Raw genomic sequence first — 15,214 nt, forward strand, 5'->3', positions numbered from 1 at the left:
TCTCTCTCTCTCTCTCTCTCTCTCTCTCTCTCTGTCTCTCTCTCTCTCTCTCTCTCTCTCTCTCTGTCTCTCTCTCTCTCTCTCATCTTGACTGTCCAGATGTTTTCTCTAATGGTTTAGAACACAACCTATTATAGAGGCAGCTATATGGAATACTGGACAGAGCACTGGTCTTGGAATATGAAAGATTTGAATTCAAATCTTGCCTCACACAGTTCCTATTCATATTGAGTAAGCCAAATAACTTGTCTTGGCCTCAAGTTCCTCATCTGTAAAATGATTGAGTTCAACTCAGTGTATGCTAAAGTCCCATCCAGGGCTAGATATATGTATGATTCCAAGCCTACCCATCCTCTCCTTGTTTATATCCTCCTATAAAGTTACCATAGGAGAGTTTCCATCCAATTTGCTGGAGACCTTCAACACATCCTCCCACCATCCAAAGGTATCCTATCTAGATAACCCTGGGCAAGTCACTTCACCCCAACTATCTAGACCAGTGGTCCCCAAACTTTTTTGGCCTACCGCCCCCTTTCCAGAAAAAAATATTACTTATCCCCCTGGAAATTAATTTTTTTTAATTTTAATAGCAATTAAAAGGAAAGATAAATGCACGTGTGGCCATCACTGCTTCCCTGGATCACTGCAGCACCCACCAGGGGGTGGTAGCACACACTTTGGGAATCACTGGTCTAGACCTTACCATTCTTTTGCCTTAGAACTGATATTTAATATCAACTTTAAAGCAGAGGGTAGAGGTCTGTTTTTTTAAAGCATCCATGGAGTACTTAAGCTTCGTACCTGTCATCTCTTACTCTTGACATATGCCTAATCCATCTTCTCTTCCATTCATACATTTTCTTTATTAAGGAAGGGTCAACTATATGTTGTAATTTGAAGAATGTTGGAAAATTCCACAATCCATTCCATTGAGTTAACAAATATCCAATTTTAAATCCCAAAAAATGCTTTAAAAGGGAACAACACAATAAACAGTTATTAATCCATCATGCCAACTTAATTAGATTAATATCCTCCTTACTGAAGAGCACCAATGGAATGGAGTGGTAGCTTTGATAGGGAGGGGTCAGAAAGGAAGACAAATCTTGAAGCAAAGGGCTCTGCCCACATAAGTAGGTCATGCTGGATAAGGCCTCACTAGGAAAGAAAGGTCTTCTTCCAAACCAGCTGAAGGAAGTATTACCAAAAGCATTATTGAAAAGGGAAAGAATAATCATAGAATTTCAAAGGTGGAGGAGATTTCAGAGGTCATATCTTACCACCTCATACCAGTGCAAATATGCCCTAACTAGGAAACAAATATGATAGAAGCATTTGGTTTCAAATTGTACAAGTTTTAAATAATTTATTACACTTTTTTCTTAAATGACATCTCCTGTTAGAGGATTTTGAATTCCTTAAAGGCATTCAGAAACCCAAGGCCTAATCATCATTTTTAAGAACATGAAAAAATATTATGACTGAAAACATAGAACTTGACTATATAACTAAGGCATCTCTATAGCTTTATGAGACACATCAGCCATTAAATTGAGTTTAGTTGGTACTGAGTAAAAATGGATCTATTTTGTATTTATATAATGCTTTTCTTCAGGGGAGATTGAAGCATTATTTCATTAATCCTCACACTGGGAGGCTAAATAACTTGCTAACAGTAGCACAGAAAGTTAATGGCAAAGCCTGAATTTCCTTATGCTCTGTCCATTAGGTCTCTTGGCCGGAGGTTATGAGCTCTTCCTCATACCCTGCAATAATAGTTGGCTGGGCTAAGAGCTACCCACAGTGAAAAGGGTTTGGTACTTCTCATGTTTGAGATGTATTCTTGAATTAGGGGTAGACAGGTTTTTATTTGTTTTTTTAAAACCTGCCCAAGAATCTTCCTGGTTTAAACAAAAGATCAAAGAAAATTTGGAGAATTAAAGGACTAAGTTAGGGGAAAGTTACAGATATATCAGTTATATTTCAACAAAGCTTTTAACAAAGTCCCTCATGTTCTCCTTGGGGACAAGATAAAAAAAAAGAAGGGCTAGACAGTAGATTGAGGTAGGTGGATTAAAGACTGATTAATGACCAGACTTAAGCATTGATTATAAATAAATTAATGTCAGCATAGAGGGAGGTCTCTAATGAGAGTGAACCCAGGATCTGTCCTCGGTCCTGAAGTGGGTAGCTTCAATGAGAGGAGAGAGCCAGCCTTAGGCTTCCAACTCCTGCCTCTGACACATAGTGAACCTGGGGAAGTCATTTAACCTCTTAGTGCTTTTAACATCTCTCTAGGAAAATAAGTTGCATCAAAGGTGCTGATGATCTGGTAGTGGGGGTTCCTTTATCCAAGAGTTCCCTATATCAATGAAATTACTGGTCCATTTCTTTACACTGTACCTCTCCTACCAATAACTCAAAAAGGCAGCATGATATAGGGACTAGAGACACCCCCTTAAAAGTTAGAAAGACCTGGATTTAAATCCCATTTCTAGCACTTATGTGTTGTGTAACTCTAGATGAGTCTCATAACCTCTCTTACCCTAGATAACTCTTTAGGACTGCAAATTTTAGGAGAGCTATTTATCTATATTGGCAGAATTCTACCAAGAACTTATTGGAAGTTCTTTATACCAATAAAATCATAAGTCAAGTCTGTTTTTTAAAATGAATAACTTGAAAAAATATAAAATAAAAATAAAATGAATGACATATTTATCAGGCTCATATACTGGATGTCAGGGTCATGATTGAAAAAAGTTCAATGCAGACTGGAACAGGGTGGGAGTAAGACTTAAGATGATGATATTTTATAAGATAAATAACCAATTCCATTCAAGAGCAGGTCACTTAATCCTGTTTGCTTCAGTTTCCTCATCAGTATAATGAGCTGGAGAAGCAAATGGAAAACCAGTCCAGTATCTTGCCAAGAAAACTGCAGATAGGGTCTCAACAAGTCAGACATGACTGAAATGACTGAATAGTCAGAACGACCCAACCACATATTTCCAAGCAAAGATCTACAAAATATACCAGATTCAATAATAATAAAAAAATTCAAAGAGAAACTATACTACACAAAAGCATATCCATGCTACACAAAAGACAGCCAAAAAAACTGTAGACATTGAGACAGGGTCCCATAAGGAAAGCCAGTGACAGCTCAGGAAGACAAGGCTGAAGCCTGCCTATACTCTGAGTAAGGGGCTATTAGAGATACATCATGGAAGCCCAAATCATTCTGCCTGAAGATGCTTAGGGGAAACCAGAGGTATACAGTATTCTGAAAAGGGATGCTCTGGTAAGACTTAAGTGACTGTCATGAAAGCTATTTGATATGACTTATAAACCAGAAAAAGTGACCAGTGGAAAAGATTAGGTACCAAAAACAACTGATCCAGAAGCAACTGATCATAGTAGAATAACATAGACCCCCACCTACCAGAATATGGACTCACTCTTAGGGAAAAAAGAAAGAATGGGAAAATGGGAAGCAATCTGACAGAAATTAGATTTTGAGTAGGAGTTCAAACAAGAGGTTGTCAACTTTGGGCCTGCTTATGAAAGATTTTAAATGTTAAAGAATGGATTTCATATTGATCCTGAAGGTAACCTCAGTGATGGCCTCAGTTCTCCTCATCCATAAAAATGATGGAATTAGATTAAATCACCACTGAGGTCCTTTTCAACTTTCTACGTATAAATTAAGTTACAGAATAGTTACTGATCTACCTATTCCAATGAAATCAGACCCAAATAATTAAAAAAAATTTATGATGATAGGGAGGCGCTGGAGTTTATGGAATTGGAGGCTGACATGCTCAGACCTCTACTTCAGAAAGTTCAATTTGATAGCTGAGTGAAGAATGGACTGAATTGGGGAAAGAAAAGGCAGAATTACTAACCAATAGACTATTGCAATAGTCCAGAAGTGAGATTATGAGGGCCTAAGCAAGGGTGGTGGCAGTGCCAAGGGAGAAGAGGGCAGCTTATTTCAGAGAAGTTCTGAAGGTCATGTAGACAGACCTTGGTAACAGATTGAATATGGGAAGGGGTAAAAATGAAGAGCTAAAGATAGCACCTGGGTTATAAGCCTGAGTATCTTCCTTGAGCCTCATTTTCCTCTCTGTAAAATGGGATTAAACAGCCTGTGAGGACCCTTTCATCTCTAGATCTATAATCATGTAAACAGTTGCAGAACTGTTATCTATCTGCATTGGCAGAGGGAATTTCCTTACCAGACATTTCTTATATCAATGAAATCATAGGTAGAGACAAAAAAATCATTTTAAATATAATCCCACTACAGTACCTGTCCAAATGTAAAGGTACTAAAGATTTACAAAGTAAAACCTATTTTCACAACTCCATATTTTGTTTTAACACATAAAAAATATTCCTCCCAGATTTGAAAGGAGAAAAAGTAAAATTCATTTTCATAGTGTCAATTTATTCCTATTACTGTTATTGTTATCATTCCATTTTGACCTCTCTGTTTATTCACCTTTATCTCTGTTCTGACTATAAAACAAGAGTTCAATAGACAAGTACGATCACCCAAAGGCAGACAAATTATAGGGCAACACATGACAGACTTGCTTTCTTGTTGGTACCAAACTGAGAAAAAGGAATTTAGTTCCAGAAATAGGGTCTCTAAAAGTCTTTGGTGTTCATTGTCTCCAAAGGATTTGGGGAAGTCAAAAGTCAAGGATTCAACCAAAACTTTTTAAGTACATGGATAAAAATTCTCTGCTATTAAAATTTGATATGTTTGTTTTCAAAAAGTCTGATTTCTTGGTTTTTATCCTTCTTTCTTACATATTTGCTAGCATAATAGCACATTTCGATGGCATGCCAGCGATTAAGAGCTAAATAACAAAGCATCTGCTATTTATAGACCCACTGGCTTATATTTACTGGTTAACTTTTTCATACTGAGAACAGTCCTTTGAATACTCAGTCTGCCCTAGGAAACATTTCTTCTTGCAGTGTCTTGGAGTCCTGTAAGTAACCTCTGTTTACCATGAAAATAGTTTCACTCAAACTTGAGGATGACTGCAAAGCAACATTGTTTGTTGCAGAGACCCACATAGCCAGTGAATATTATATTATTTAAATGCATCTGGGAAAGGGAGATTTGAGAAACTAAGCTTTAATAAGACCCACTTGTCACTACCATCTAATACTAAATGGGTTAAAAACCAGAATGGAATCAGAGGAATTCATTACTAATGCAAAAAAATTGATAAATTCAGTGGGTTGAGGAATAATGAATAATGAGTTAAGGATTAGTTAAATGTCAAATATTCAAATCAATGGACTTAAATTGCCATTGAGGCAATATGATAGACTGCTAAGATTTCTGGATTTGGAATCAAAGGACACAATTTCAAATACTGGTCCTGTAACTTACTTCCTATGTGCTCTTAGGCAGGGCAGCAAGGTGGTGCAGAGGATAGAGTACCGGACCTGGAGATGGGAAGATTTATTTCTGTGAGATTCAAACTGGCCTCAGACACTTAGTAGCTGTGTTATCTGGAGTAAGTAATTTAATACTGTTTGCCTCCATTTCCTCATCTGTAAATTGAAACTGGATGGCAGACTACTCCAGGATCTTTGCCAAGGAAACCCCAACTAGGGTCACAAAGAGTCAGACATGATCAAAACAACTGAACAACAAAAACAACAATCCTTGGGCAAGTTAATTAACATCTTTGGGCTTCAGTTCCTCATTTGTAAAATGTATTGGACTGGATGACCTCTAAAGTCACTTTTAGCTCTAAATCTGTCATCCTGTAATCCTATAAAGTCCAAGAAAGTTGAGTGACAATATGGCATCTCTATAGGTGAGATTTATCTGACTTCTGACTGGTAGTCTCATAATTAATTGGTTTTCATGGACAAATCCAGAAGCCTAGGACAAGAAACAAATCTTCATCTTATCAGATGCAATGTTGCAGATATCATTAGTTCTGGACTTGAAGACAGAAAATTCTTGTACAAGATATACTGTTCTTTTGTTGTTGTTCAGTTGTTTTCAGTTGTATCAGACTCTTTATGACCCCATTTGGTTTTTATGCCAAAGATACTGGGGTGGTTTGTCATTTCCTTCTTTTGCTCATTTTATAAATGAGGAAACTGAGGCAAATAAGGTTAAGTCACTTGCCCTTGTCACACTGCTTATAAATGTCTAAGTCCAAATCTGAACTCAGGAAAAGGAGTCTTCCTGACCCCAGGCCCAGTATTTTATCCCCTGAGCTATCTAGCTAATTATATGCATACATATATACATATAAACATGCACACACAGAGACATAAATGTATATATATATGCAGAGATATGTATATATAGCTATATACTGTCCCTATAAGGATCTTTTTATATGGAGTTACATGATGAAAAGTGTTTAAGAGAAAATGTAAACTATTGCTACTGTTATAGATAAACATTTTGATACCTAAAAAAAGTAGAAAGAGAACTTTATTTTAATATCTATTGCTAAAACGTATATGAAGAAAATGACTTCCATGTAGGATTTCAGCAATTTTGGAGAGAAAATTATCAGTGGCATAAATAAAAAGATTTACATCTCTTTGTGCATTATATAAAATTGTGCCTTGCTTAAATGGAAAGAATTTAATCTTATAAAAGGTAAAGGATAAAGCTGAATTTATTAAAATTAGAGAAATATAAGTATAAAGAAACAGTTTCAAGGACACTAAAGAAATGGATGACCAAGTTGGAATCATCAGAACTACTAATTCAACTGAAGTAATTTATATATGATTGTTTTATAACTAAAGAGGGCAAGAGAGACAGACAAAGAGAATGATCATATAAACATTTTGAGGCTGGGGGTATGATTTTAAAAGTACTATTGATCTGATAGGAAAAATTGGGGAAGTTAGGACTTTTAAAATGAAAGAAGAGGAAGCTCTTATTTAAGCCATTGAAAGAAAGAACCTAACACAGGAACTTGAAGAATTGGACTGAAGAAAAGGACTGAAAAGCTGCTCTGTTTGGAGCTCTGACAATTAGAAGCAGCCAACTGATGGGAGGCTCCAGCTCAGTATTCCTGATTGATAGGAAAGAGAATTGATTTCACTGACCAAGCTTCAGGGAAGGCTATTGACCTTCAGCACCACCTAGAAATGGAGAGAGGCAAAAATTTTTTCAGTAGCGCTTATTGCTCTCTGCTGCCACCATTGACTTCAGAAGGAAAAGAAAGGGAGATGGCGCTTTCCAGCTTCTTTGGTATATTGCTGAGGTGGATTGAAGAGTCAGCCCGAGGTGTGTTACTGTGAGCTCTATTCTGATGGGAAGGAGCAGCATCTGTGAAGAAACAACTAGCTGATTTGGTGTGAATAGCTAAGAGACAGCCAGTTTGATAAGTAACAAAGTTTCTCTGGCTTAAAAGAACACTACTGTTCGCATTGAGAGCTAATATGTTTTTAAATACTCTTTTAAGGATGACGGTAAATTTTAAGAGTTTGTAAATGCTTTGTTTAATTAAAGAAGAGAAGATTTTCTTAGGTAAAGAGTGATGAAGGTCTGGGACAGCTGGGTGACTCAGCTAGGATGGAGAGCTAGTCCTGGAGACAAAAGATCTTGGGTTCAAATTTGACCTCAGACACATAGCAGTTGGGTATCCTTAAATGCCTAACCCTTCATGCTTTTCTGCATTAGAACCAATATTTGGTGTTGATTCTAAGACAGAAGGTAAGGGTTAAAAAAAAAAAGAATGATGAAGAGTTGCTATCAAGTAGTGAGCAGAAAAACAGTTTGGGGTATGTGTTATAGATTTCTGAATGGACCAATAATATGAAATCTGTAGTCCAAAGTTGTGAGTTACTCTAAACATATGGTGTCCTCCCTCATATGCCTCCCTGCTAGATTCCTCTGTTGTATTGTTATCATTCCATTCTCACTCTGTATTTTCAGTGTTCACCTTTGCCTCAGCTCTGCCTACATAACGACACCACAGAAGATAAGGACTGTCACTTAAAAGTGGAGTATTGTAGCCAAAATGTAGGACAACACAGCCCTGCAGGCTTTCTCTCTATGCCCATTCTTTACTGTAGCTGCTGTGTGCATTTAAGGGAAAGTATGATTCAGGATGATATCTACATATAGTATATTTTATTGTTTATGCATGTGTTTTGATATGTTAGTATCTATAATGGTCATTATTTCTTTTGCCTTGTTAAATAAATATTAGGTTTAGCATGTTATATCAGATAAGTATTGAGTATAGTTATGTTTAAGATTTTAAAGTGTCATTATTGTGAATAGCTGATGGTATAGATAGAAAACATATTGGATGGGGGCTCAAGAGATGGAACAGTGAGTGGAAGAAATGTTTTTCTCCTGAACGAGACTTTAAGAGAGTTGAAATGTAAGTGTGATGACAGTCTATATCTGGGACACGGTCTTAGTGTGAGTGCAAACTGATTTGACTCCTGAAAGATATGGAGTATAGACACACCTAGTAAAATGGTAACCTACTTTGTGGCATTATTGGGATGTTTACAACTCCCAACTATAACACTGGAAGAATTTTCTTTTTTCATTTATGTTTTTCCCAGAACTTAGCACAGTGCCTGGCACATAGTAGGCACTTAATGAAATTTTTTTGACTGATTGACTGACATCATATTTACCAGATTATACTGGGTTCAAATCTCATCTCACATACTGAATAGCTAGGTGAACTCAAGCAAGCCTCTTTAACCTCTATGAGTCTTGATTTCCTAATCTATAAAATGGTAATAATAACAGCATGTACCTTTTCTTCCTGAATTCAAAGCCAGCCTCAGACACTAGTTGTGTGACCCTGGACAAATCACTTACTCTGTTTGCCTCAGTTTCCTCATCTGTAAAATGAGCTGCAGAAGGAAATTGCAAACCATTCCAGTATCTTTGCCAAAAAAACCTCAAATGGGGTCACAAATAGTCATACATGACTGAAACAACTAAACAACAAAAAGCATTCTGTAGAAAGAGGGTTTGCTGTAGGCTGGTTTTGTCAGATAGTTATCTTGGAAGAGATGGGAATTAAATGGGACTTTAAAAGCAAAAACATGGGAAAGGGAATATACCTAGAATGTTAAGAGTAGCATTGGGAGAATAATGGAAAATAACATCAGAGCAAGGATCACCATCACAGAATTCGGGGTTGGAAGGGACACTGGGAACAACACATACCCAAATAAGATTCTGCTCTCCCACGCACCCACAAAATAGTCATCCAGCCTTTGCTAGATGCTTGAAAACCTTCAGTGAGAGAGGAGATAACTTGATGCCAAATTATGGAAGCTGAGAGTAAGGCTAAGTAGTTTGAACTTTATTCTTCAGATATCTAGGAGCCATGCAACCGTTTCCAAGAGCCACCTCAACCTTCTAGGTGAGTGCCATTGCAACCTTAGAGGGAGGACAACAATTTGATACTACAGAGACAAACAAGACTTGGATTTCCACCAGCTTCAGTCATTTTGAGAATACTAAACATTAACTAGTATCCCCTTTGATAGGTCAAAAATGTAACTCTAGTTTTGAAATATGAATACTCACGGTTCTGGGGTGTAGAGTGGGTCAGAGCCATGTCTAACATACTGAGTACAGTGGAACACTCTATAAGCCAATCCAGCTAGAAAGTCCCGAGGAGACAGGTACCCAGCCACTGGTCTCACAGTAAAGCCAGATCTTTCTAAGGAAGCGATGAAAAGAATAAGTCAAATATTAACACAGAAGCACTTAATAGTAATAACTAGGTGGTGCAGCACATGGAGTGCCAGGCCTGGAGTCAGGAAAATCTGGCCTGAGACACTTACTAATTGTATGACTTTGGGCAAGTCACTTAACTTAGTATCTAAATCTGTAAAATGGGGATAATGAGCAGCTAGGTTCAGTAGGTAGAGTACAGGGTGTGCAGTCAGAAAGACATCTTCCTGAGTTCAAAGTCAGCCTCAGACACTTACTAGTTGTATGACCCTCAGTAAATCATTTAATCTATTTGCCTCAGTTTCCTCATTTGTAAAATGAACTGCAGAAAGAAATTGCAAACCATTTCATGAAAACCCCAAATGGCATCACAAATGGTCAGATGTGATTGAAACAATTGAACAACAAAAAGCACTTAATGGCCCAAGAGAGTATCCTAAGTAATTAATAAAGATGTTATATGAATCATAATAAGATAATAAATGTGTCATATAGAATAGCATGTGTACTTTGTACCCATCAAAATGAAGGAACCTTTCATTAATCAAATGCACTTATGACAATTTGTTTCCAGAAAGGCAGAACACCTCAATAAATAGAGACCAAAATGTACTTGAGAATTTTTCCTCCAAAACCAAATCAGGAGGGGAAATCTGTAAATGCCAAAAAAGGAAATAATCCAAAATTACATTTAGAGCAGAATTAGAACAATGTACACAAAGGCTATAATAATTTAAAGGAAAAGAAATTTAAAACAAAGTCAGATGCTGAATAATTGTAATTATCGATCTCAGTCCTAGAGAAGAATAAGGAAATATGTCTCCCTTCTTTCTGTAGAGAGACAATGAGTGTCAGGCTTTGTCTCTGTGCCTGCTGGTTTTTCTTAATTGTTACAAGAAAGGGTTCATGGGAATGCGGTGGGGAGATGATTGTAGATCTAGAAATTATTATGATATAAACAAAAGGCATTAGCAAAACATTTTAAATGCTTTTAAAATAAAAATGATAGTTACATAATTTTTTCTTATTGCTGCCTAGCATACACTTTGCATGTGTGTTTATGTTAACACAAAAGTATTCCAATTTTCTTTGTGACTCTAGCAGGCTAATCTCAACTCAAAGTAACCCTTTGTAGCATAATATGAAGCAAATTCTTCTCATCCTCTACAATTACAATTTCTTTGACATTTATGAAAATAATCCTATTTATTTACACATTCATTACTGTTATTTGCTTGATTCTGAGCATAAAAAATCAATAAAATTTCTTTAGCATGAAGCTGGAAAAACAAAACAATCAGAATACAATTCTTAGAACTCTATTATAAAGTACCTCATTATGCTGTTAAACAATTATATAGGATATATACATGTCCTCCATGTATATAGAAAGATAATCTCTTTCTGTCCCTGTCTCTGTCCATGTCTCTGTCTGTCTGTCTCTCTCTGACTCTGTCGCTGTCTGTCTGTCTGTCTCTCTCCTAAGTGTTTTTTTTTCATTCCCTAATATCAGCTTTATAATTGACCTCTATTCTAAAAACTACCTCTCATTACAAAAGAACCTTGGAAGAATAGAACATTGTTTAAAAAGCAAGATGCAATTAACTTTGTAATGAAAGCCTTTCCCAAAGCTCTTAGTAACAACATCCAAATAACCCTAAATCCATGATTCTTTGATCTATAATCGGTATATTGGAGAAGTTTTTTCTGTTGGAAAGAACTCTGGATTAGGTATCTCAAGACTTGGGCTCAAATCCCAATTATGCCACTTACTCCCTGTTTTATCTCCAGCAACTTTCTGAACCTCAATTTTCTCATTTGTAAAATGAAGGGCTTGAACTATCTAATTGCTTACAATCCCTTCTATGCCATGATCTCATAAGCTTAATTTTAGAAATATTGACTCTGAGGCTATGGGAAATAATGATCCATCCAAATGGAGGTACCAAATTGCTAGATATATGACTCTAGAGTTTAGGAGGATAAATGGAGCTAGAAATTTCCAGGTCAAGTTGACAAAAATGAATTTAAGTGTTTCAAGGACAGATGAGTTCTACAAGTAAAAAAGCGTAGAAATGGAAGAGAAGAAAACCAAGGACTAAACTCTGGGTAACACCCATAGTCTGAGAAAAGAGGAAGCCAAGGAGCCACCATGAACTGGTCTCTGCGATCTTCCTTTCCTCCTACCCCATCCAACCATAAATTGAAATAAACACTAAAAGAATGGAAATTCCTTGTGACTCTTTAGGCAGAAGCAAGTCACTAAAATTTTCATTCTCTTCATCCAATCACCAGGAAACAAAAACTGCTATACTCCTCTAGTACGATCAGAAACTTTAAGTTGCTTTTCCATGAGTCCTCAAAATAGCTAAACCTACAATTTGCAAAGGTCCTTTGTGATGTAACCTTTAACCTACCAGCTATAGAAATGCATATCCTTGGTCTTGAGATAAATAAACAAACAAATCAAATTCCACTTCCACTACATTGGTACCTCTTAGCTTCATGGCTCATGGCCCATCCATAATTACTTATTTAATGCTCCTATTATTATTATTATTATTATTATTATTATTATTATTATTATTATTATTATTATTATTATTATTATTATTATTTGTCATTTGCTTTGGAAGGCACCATGACTTCAAGTTGCTTCCTTAGAAGACAAAGAAAAGACTGGCTTAGAAAGGAAAAGATGCCTAAAGTCTTACCTTTCAAAAAGATGGAGACATCTTCAAGTTGGGGCACATTGTCTTCTCTGTAGCCACAATGTTTAGTCAGCAAAGGGAGGTTTTTCAAATACTCTCGACAAGCATGAGTAGGATAGAGTTTGGTGAGTTCTCTGAACACAACTCCCCAAGTTCTGGTTTCTTCTTCTGTATATTCCACTCTGGGAATGGGCTGGCCACTAGATAAGAGAAAAATTAATGTCAGATTTCATTAGATCAAGCTCAGTTTTGCCCCCCCCCCTTTTCATCCCATTGTAGGTGAGCTATATATGTGATTTAACTGGAATAGGGAAATCTCAATCAAGAAAATTCCTCTATTGACACAACTGATAGTCTTTTTTGAAGCTTCTTTTAGTCCTTTTTTTTAACCTTCTTTCTTAGCATCAATATTAAGTATTGATTCAAAGGCAAAAGAATGGAAAGGGTTAGGCAATTAGGGTTAAATGACTTGCCCAAGGTCACACAGCTACAAAATACCTGAGGTCAAATTAGAACCCAGGACCTCCTGTCTCCAGGCCTGACTCTCTATCTACTGAGATACCATGTGCCCAACCTATAGAACAAAAGAGTTCTGTGGAGTAGTAGAAAGTTAAATGACTTGACCAAGGTTCCATGGCCAGTATGTGCCAAAGGCAGAACCTAAACCCAAATCTTCTTGACTCTCAGGAAGTTTTTTTTTAATCATATGACAATTATTGATATAAACTGGCAAATATGGATATATTTCTAATTTATGAAATAGAGCACTGTATAATGTATAAGGTGCTTTGTTGGCAATAACTCCATGAGACATAATGCCAGTATTATTCCTCTTCACACAATTAGTATGAGGTGGAATTTGTCCTTGCCCTTATATCTTCTAATCTTAAATTCCTTGGTGCTGTTTTCCACTACATAGAAGGATATACAAATTGACCCATCCCTCCAACCCAACACCTAATTCTCAGAAACCTCACCATGATGATGTTTTTGTTCTGCCTGACTGTGTTTCCTACTGCTCACAAAGCAATCTAAAAACCAAAATAAGATAAACAGCTGAGCTAGGTTGTGTGAGAAGCATGGGGGTAGGGGAGAGAGACAATTGAAAAAGAATAAGAAATTACTGTTCACCTTTCCTTAAGTGCCAGCACTAAGATCTATGCAAACCAAATTAGAATAAGATTAGCGTTAGTTCGACTTGGATGCTTGTGATGAGAAAATTACAGCCTGGCAGGTATTATTGGTAGTACTGAAAATGTGCTAACTCCTAGGGATTGTGATGAATTTAGAATGAAAATTTGAATTGGAAAGCTTTTTTTTAGTAGTAAGGGGGCAAAGACATAAATATATCGAGGAAAGTCTGCTTCTGACTCAAGAAAAAAGCCACCTAGTCAATCTGAGTTGATCTAGATAATAAAAACTAATAAAGATGCTGAGCAAAATCTGAAGGTAGGAAAGCCAAGAGCCTGAAAGAACAGATGAAAAGATTTAGGACTTTATGAAAATCATCATGAGGACAAACTTTTGCGACTTCCAACATCTCCAGTGATAATTTTGTGCATCTTTCCAATAATCAAATGGTATATTAGTAAAATTCTGGCCCAGTACCCTTTCTCTGAGGACAGCATTGTGGCCAGCCTCTATTGCCATCTCTTACTTCCCCTCCTAGCAAGAATCTAAAAGCTGGGGAGGATTTATTATATTTACATGCTTGGATGTAATATGGCCAGCATTATCATCCTCTTCCCCTCCCAAGCAACAGTCTTTCTATTTTACTTTCATATTAGAATTCATATTATAATCCATTATAATTTGATATTATAGTCCATATATAGAAGTATGTATATTTACCTGCTTATCTCTAAATGAACCAATTATTCAGATAGAAATGCAAAAAATGAAAGTATCATTTTTAAGATACCTTTTAAAAAAGAAAAAAGAGAGGCCTTTCCATTTTGCCCATTAGGAAAAAAAAAGAAGGTAAAAGAGAGAATGAGAAAAAAGGAGTGAGAAGAAAGGGGAGAGAGAGGAAAAGAGAGATAATTGGAAGACAGGGAGGGAGAGAAGAAGGAAAAAGACAAGGGAGAGGAAAAGAGGAAGTGTAAGAGGTATAGAGATAGATAAAAACAGAAACAAAGACAAAAAAGAGATAGGGAGAAAGACAAGGAGGAGAGGGAGGAAAACTAGCATTGTGAAAAGGAGAGAGAAATGAAAGAGATTGGAGAGAAAGCTACAGGGAAAAGAGGGGGCAAGAGACAGAAGAAGGAAGAAAGCCGGGAGAGAAAGCCAGAGATGGAGGAAGAGGGGAAACAAGAGAGTGACAGAGATAGGAAGAAGAAGAAGAAAAGGAGGATGGTGTTGTGAGGAAGATTAGGTCGTAATTAATTAAGAATTAAGGTTCATCTAGCAGGCTGGAGCTGGAGAATTCTATGATGGAATGAAGGAGGAGGAAGTAGTGCCTTGTGCCCTGAGAGAGAGACTCCATTAGTGGTGGGCAAACTGTTGCCAGCCCAGGGAGATCTCAGACCCTGCTTCCTGATTTCCATGGGGTTCTGAGTGGAGGTGGATTTCCAGCAACAACAGAACAGCACCAAGAGGAGAAGTTTGGGATCTGGTGGACAGTTTCTCAAGGATACTCTTTCTTCTCGGATATCTTGGACTAACTAGGATTTTGGCATCCTGTGAACCTCTTTGGAAAACTGTGAGAACCCTCAAAGCCACCCCTCTGATTCATAGCTGTGCTGTTCAAGACTGGCTGGTTCCAGGCTTGAATCAGCTT

The 15,214-nt window shown here is 36.9% G+C and overlaps 1 protein-coding gene across 1 annotated transcript in view; it reads right to left on the bottom strand.

Moving 5' to 3' along the window:
• Window positions 1–15,214, bottom strand: part of TPH2 (tryptophan hydroxylase 2) — a 131,648-nt gene that overhangs the window by 79,160 nt on the left and 37,274 nt on the right. The window contains exons 6-7 of the mRNA XM_044679191.1: window positions 12,439–12,635; window positions 9,575–9,710 (exon numbers count right to left, since the gene is read on the bottom strand). Of these exons, the coding sequence (XP_044535126.1) occupies window positions 9,575–9,710; window positions 12,439–12,635 (333 nt within the window). The remainder of the gene's footprint in view (window positions 1–9,574; window positions 9,711–12,438; window positions 12,636–15,214) is intronic.

The sequence above is a fragment of the Gracilinanus agilis genome, chromosome 5 (genome assembly GCF_016433145.1).
Source record: "Gracilinanus agilis isolate LMUSP501 chromosome 5, AgileGrace, whole genome shotgun sequence".
In the NCBI taxonomy this organism is placed as follows: domain Eukaryota; kingdom Metazoa; phylum Chordata; class Mammalia; order Didelphimorphia; family Didelphidae; genus Gracilinanus; species Gracilinanus agilis.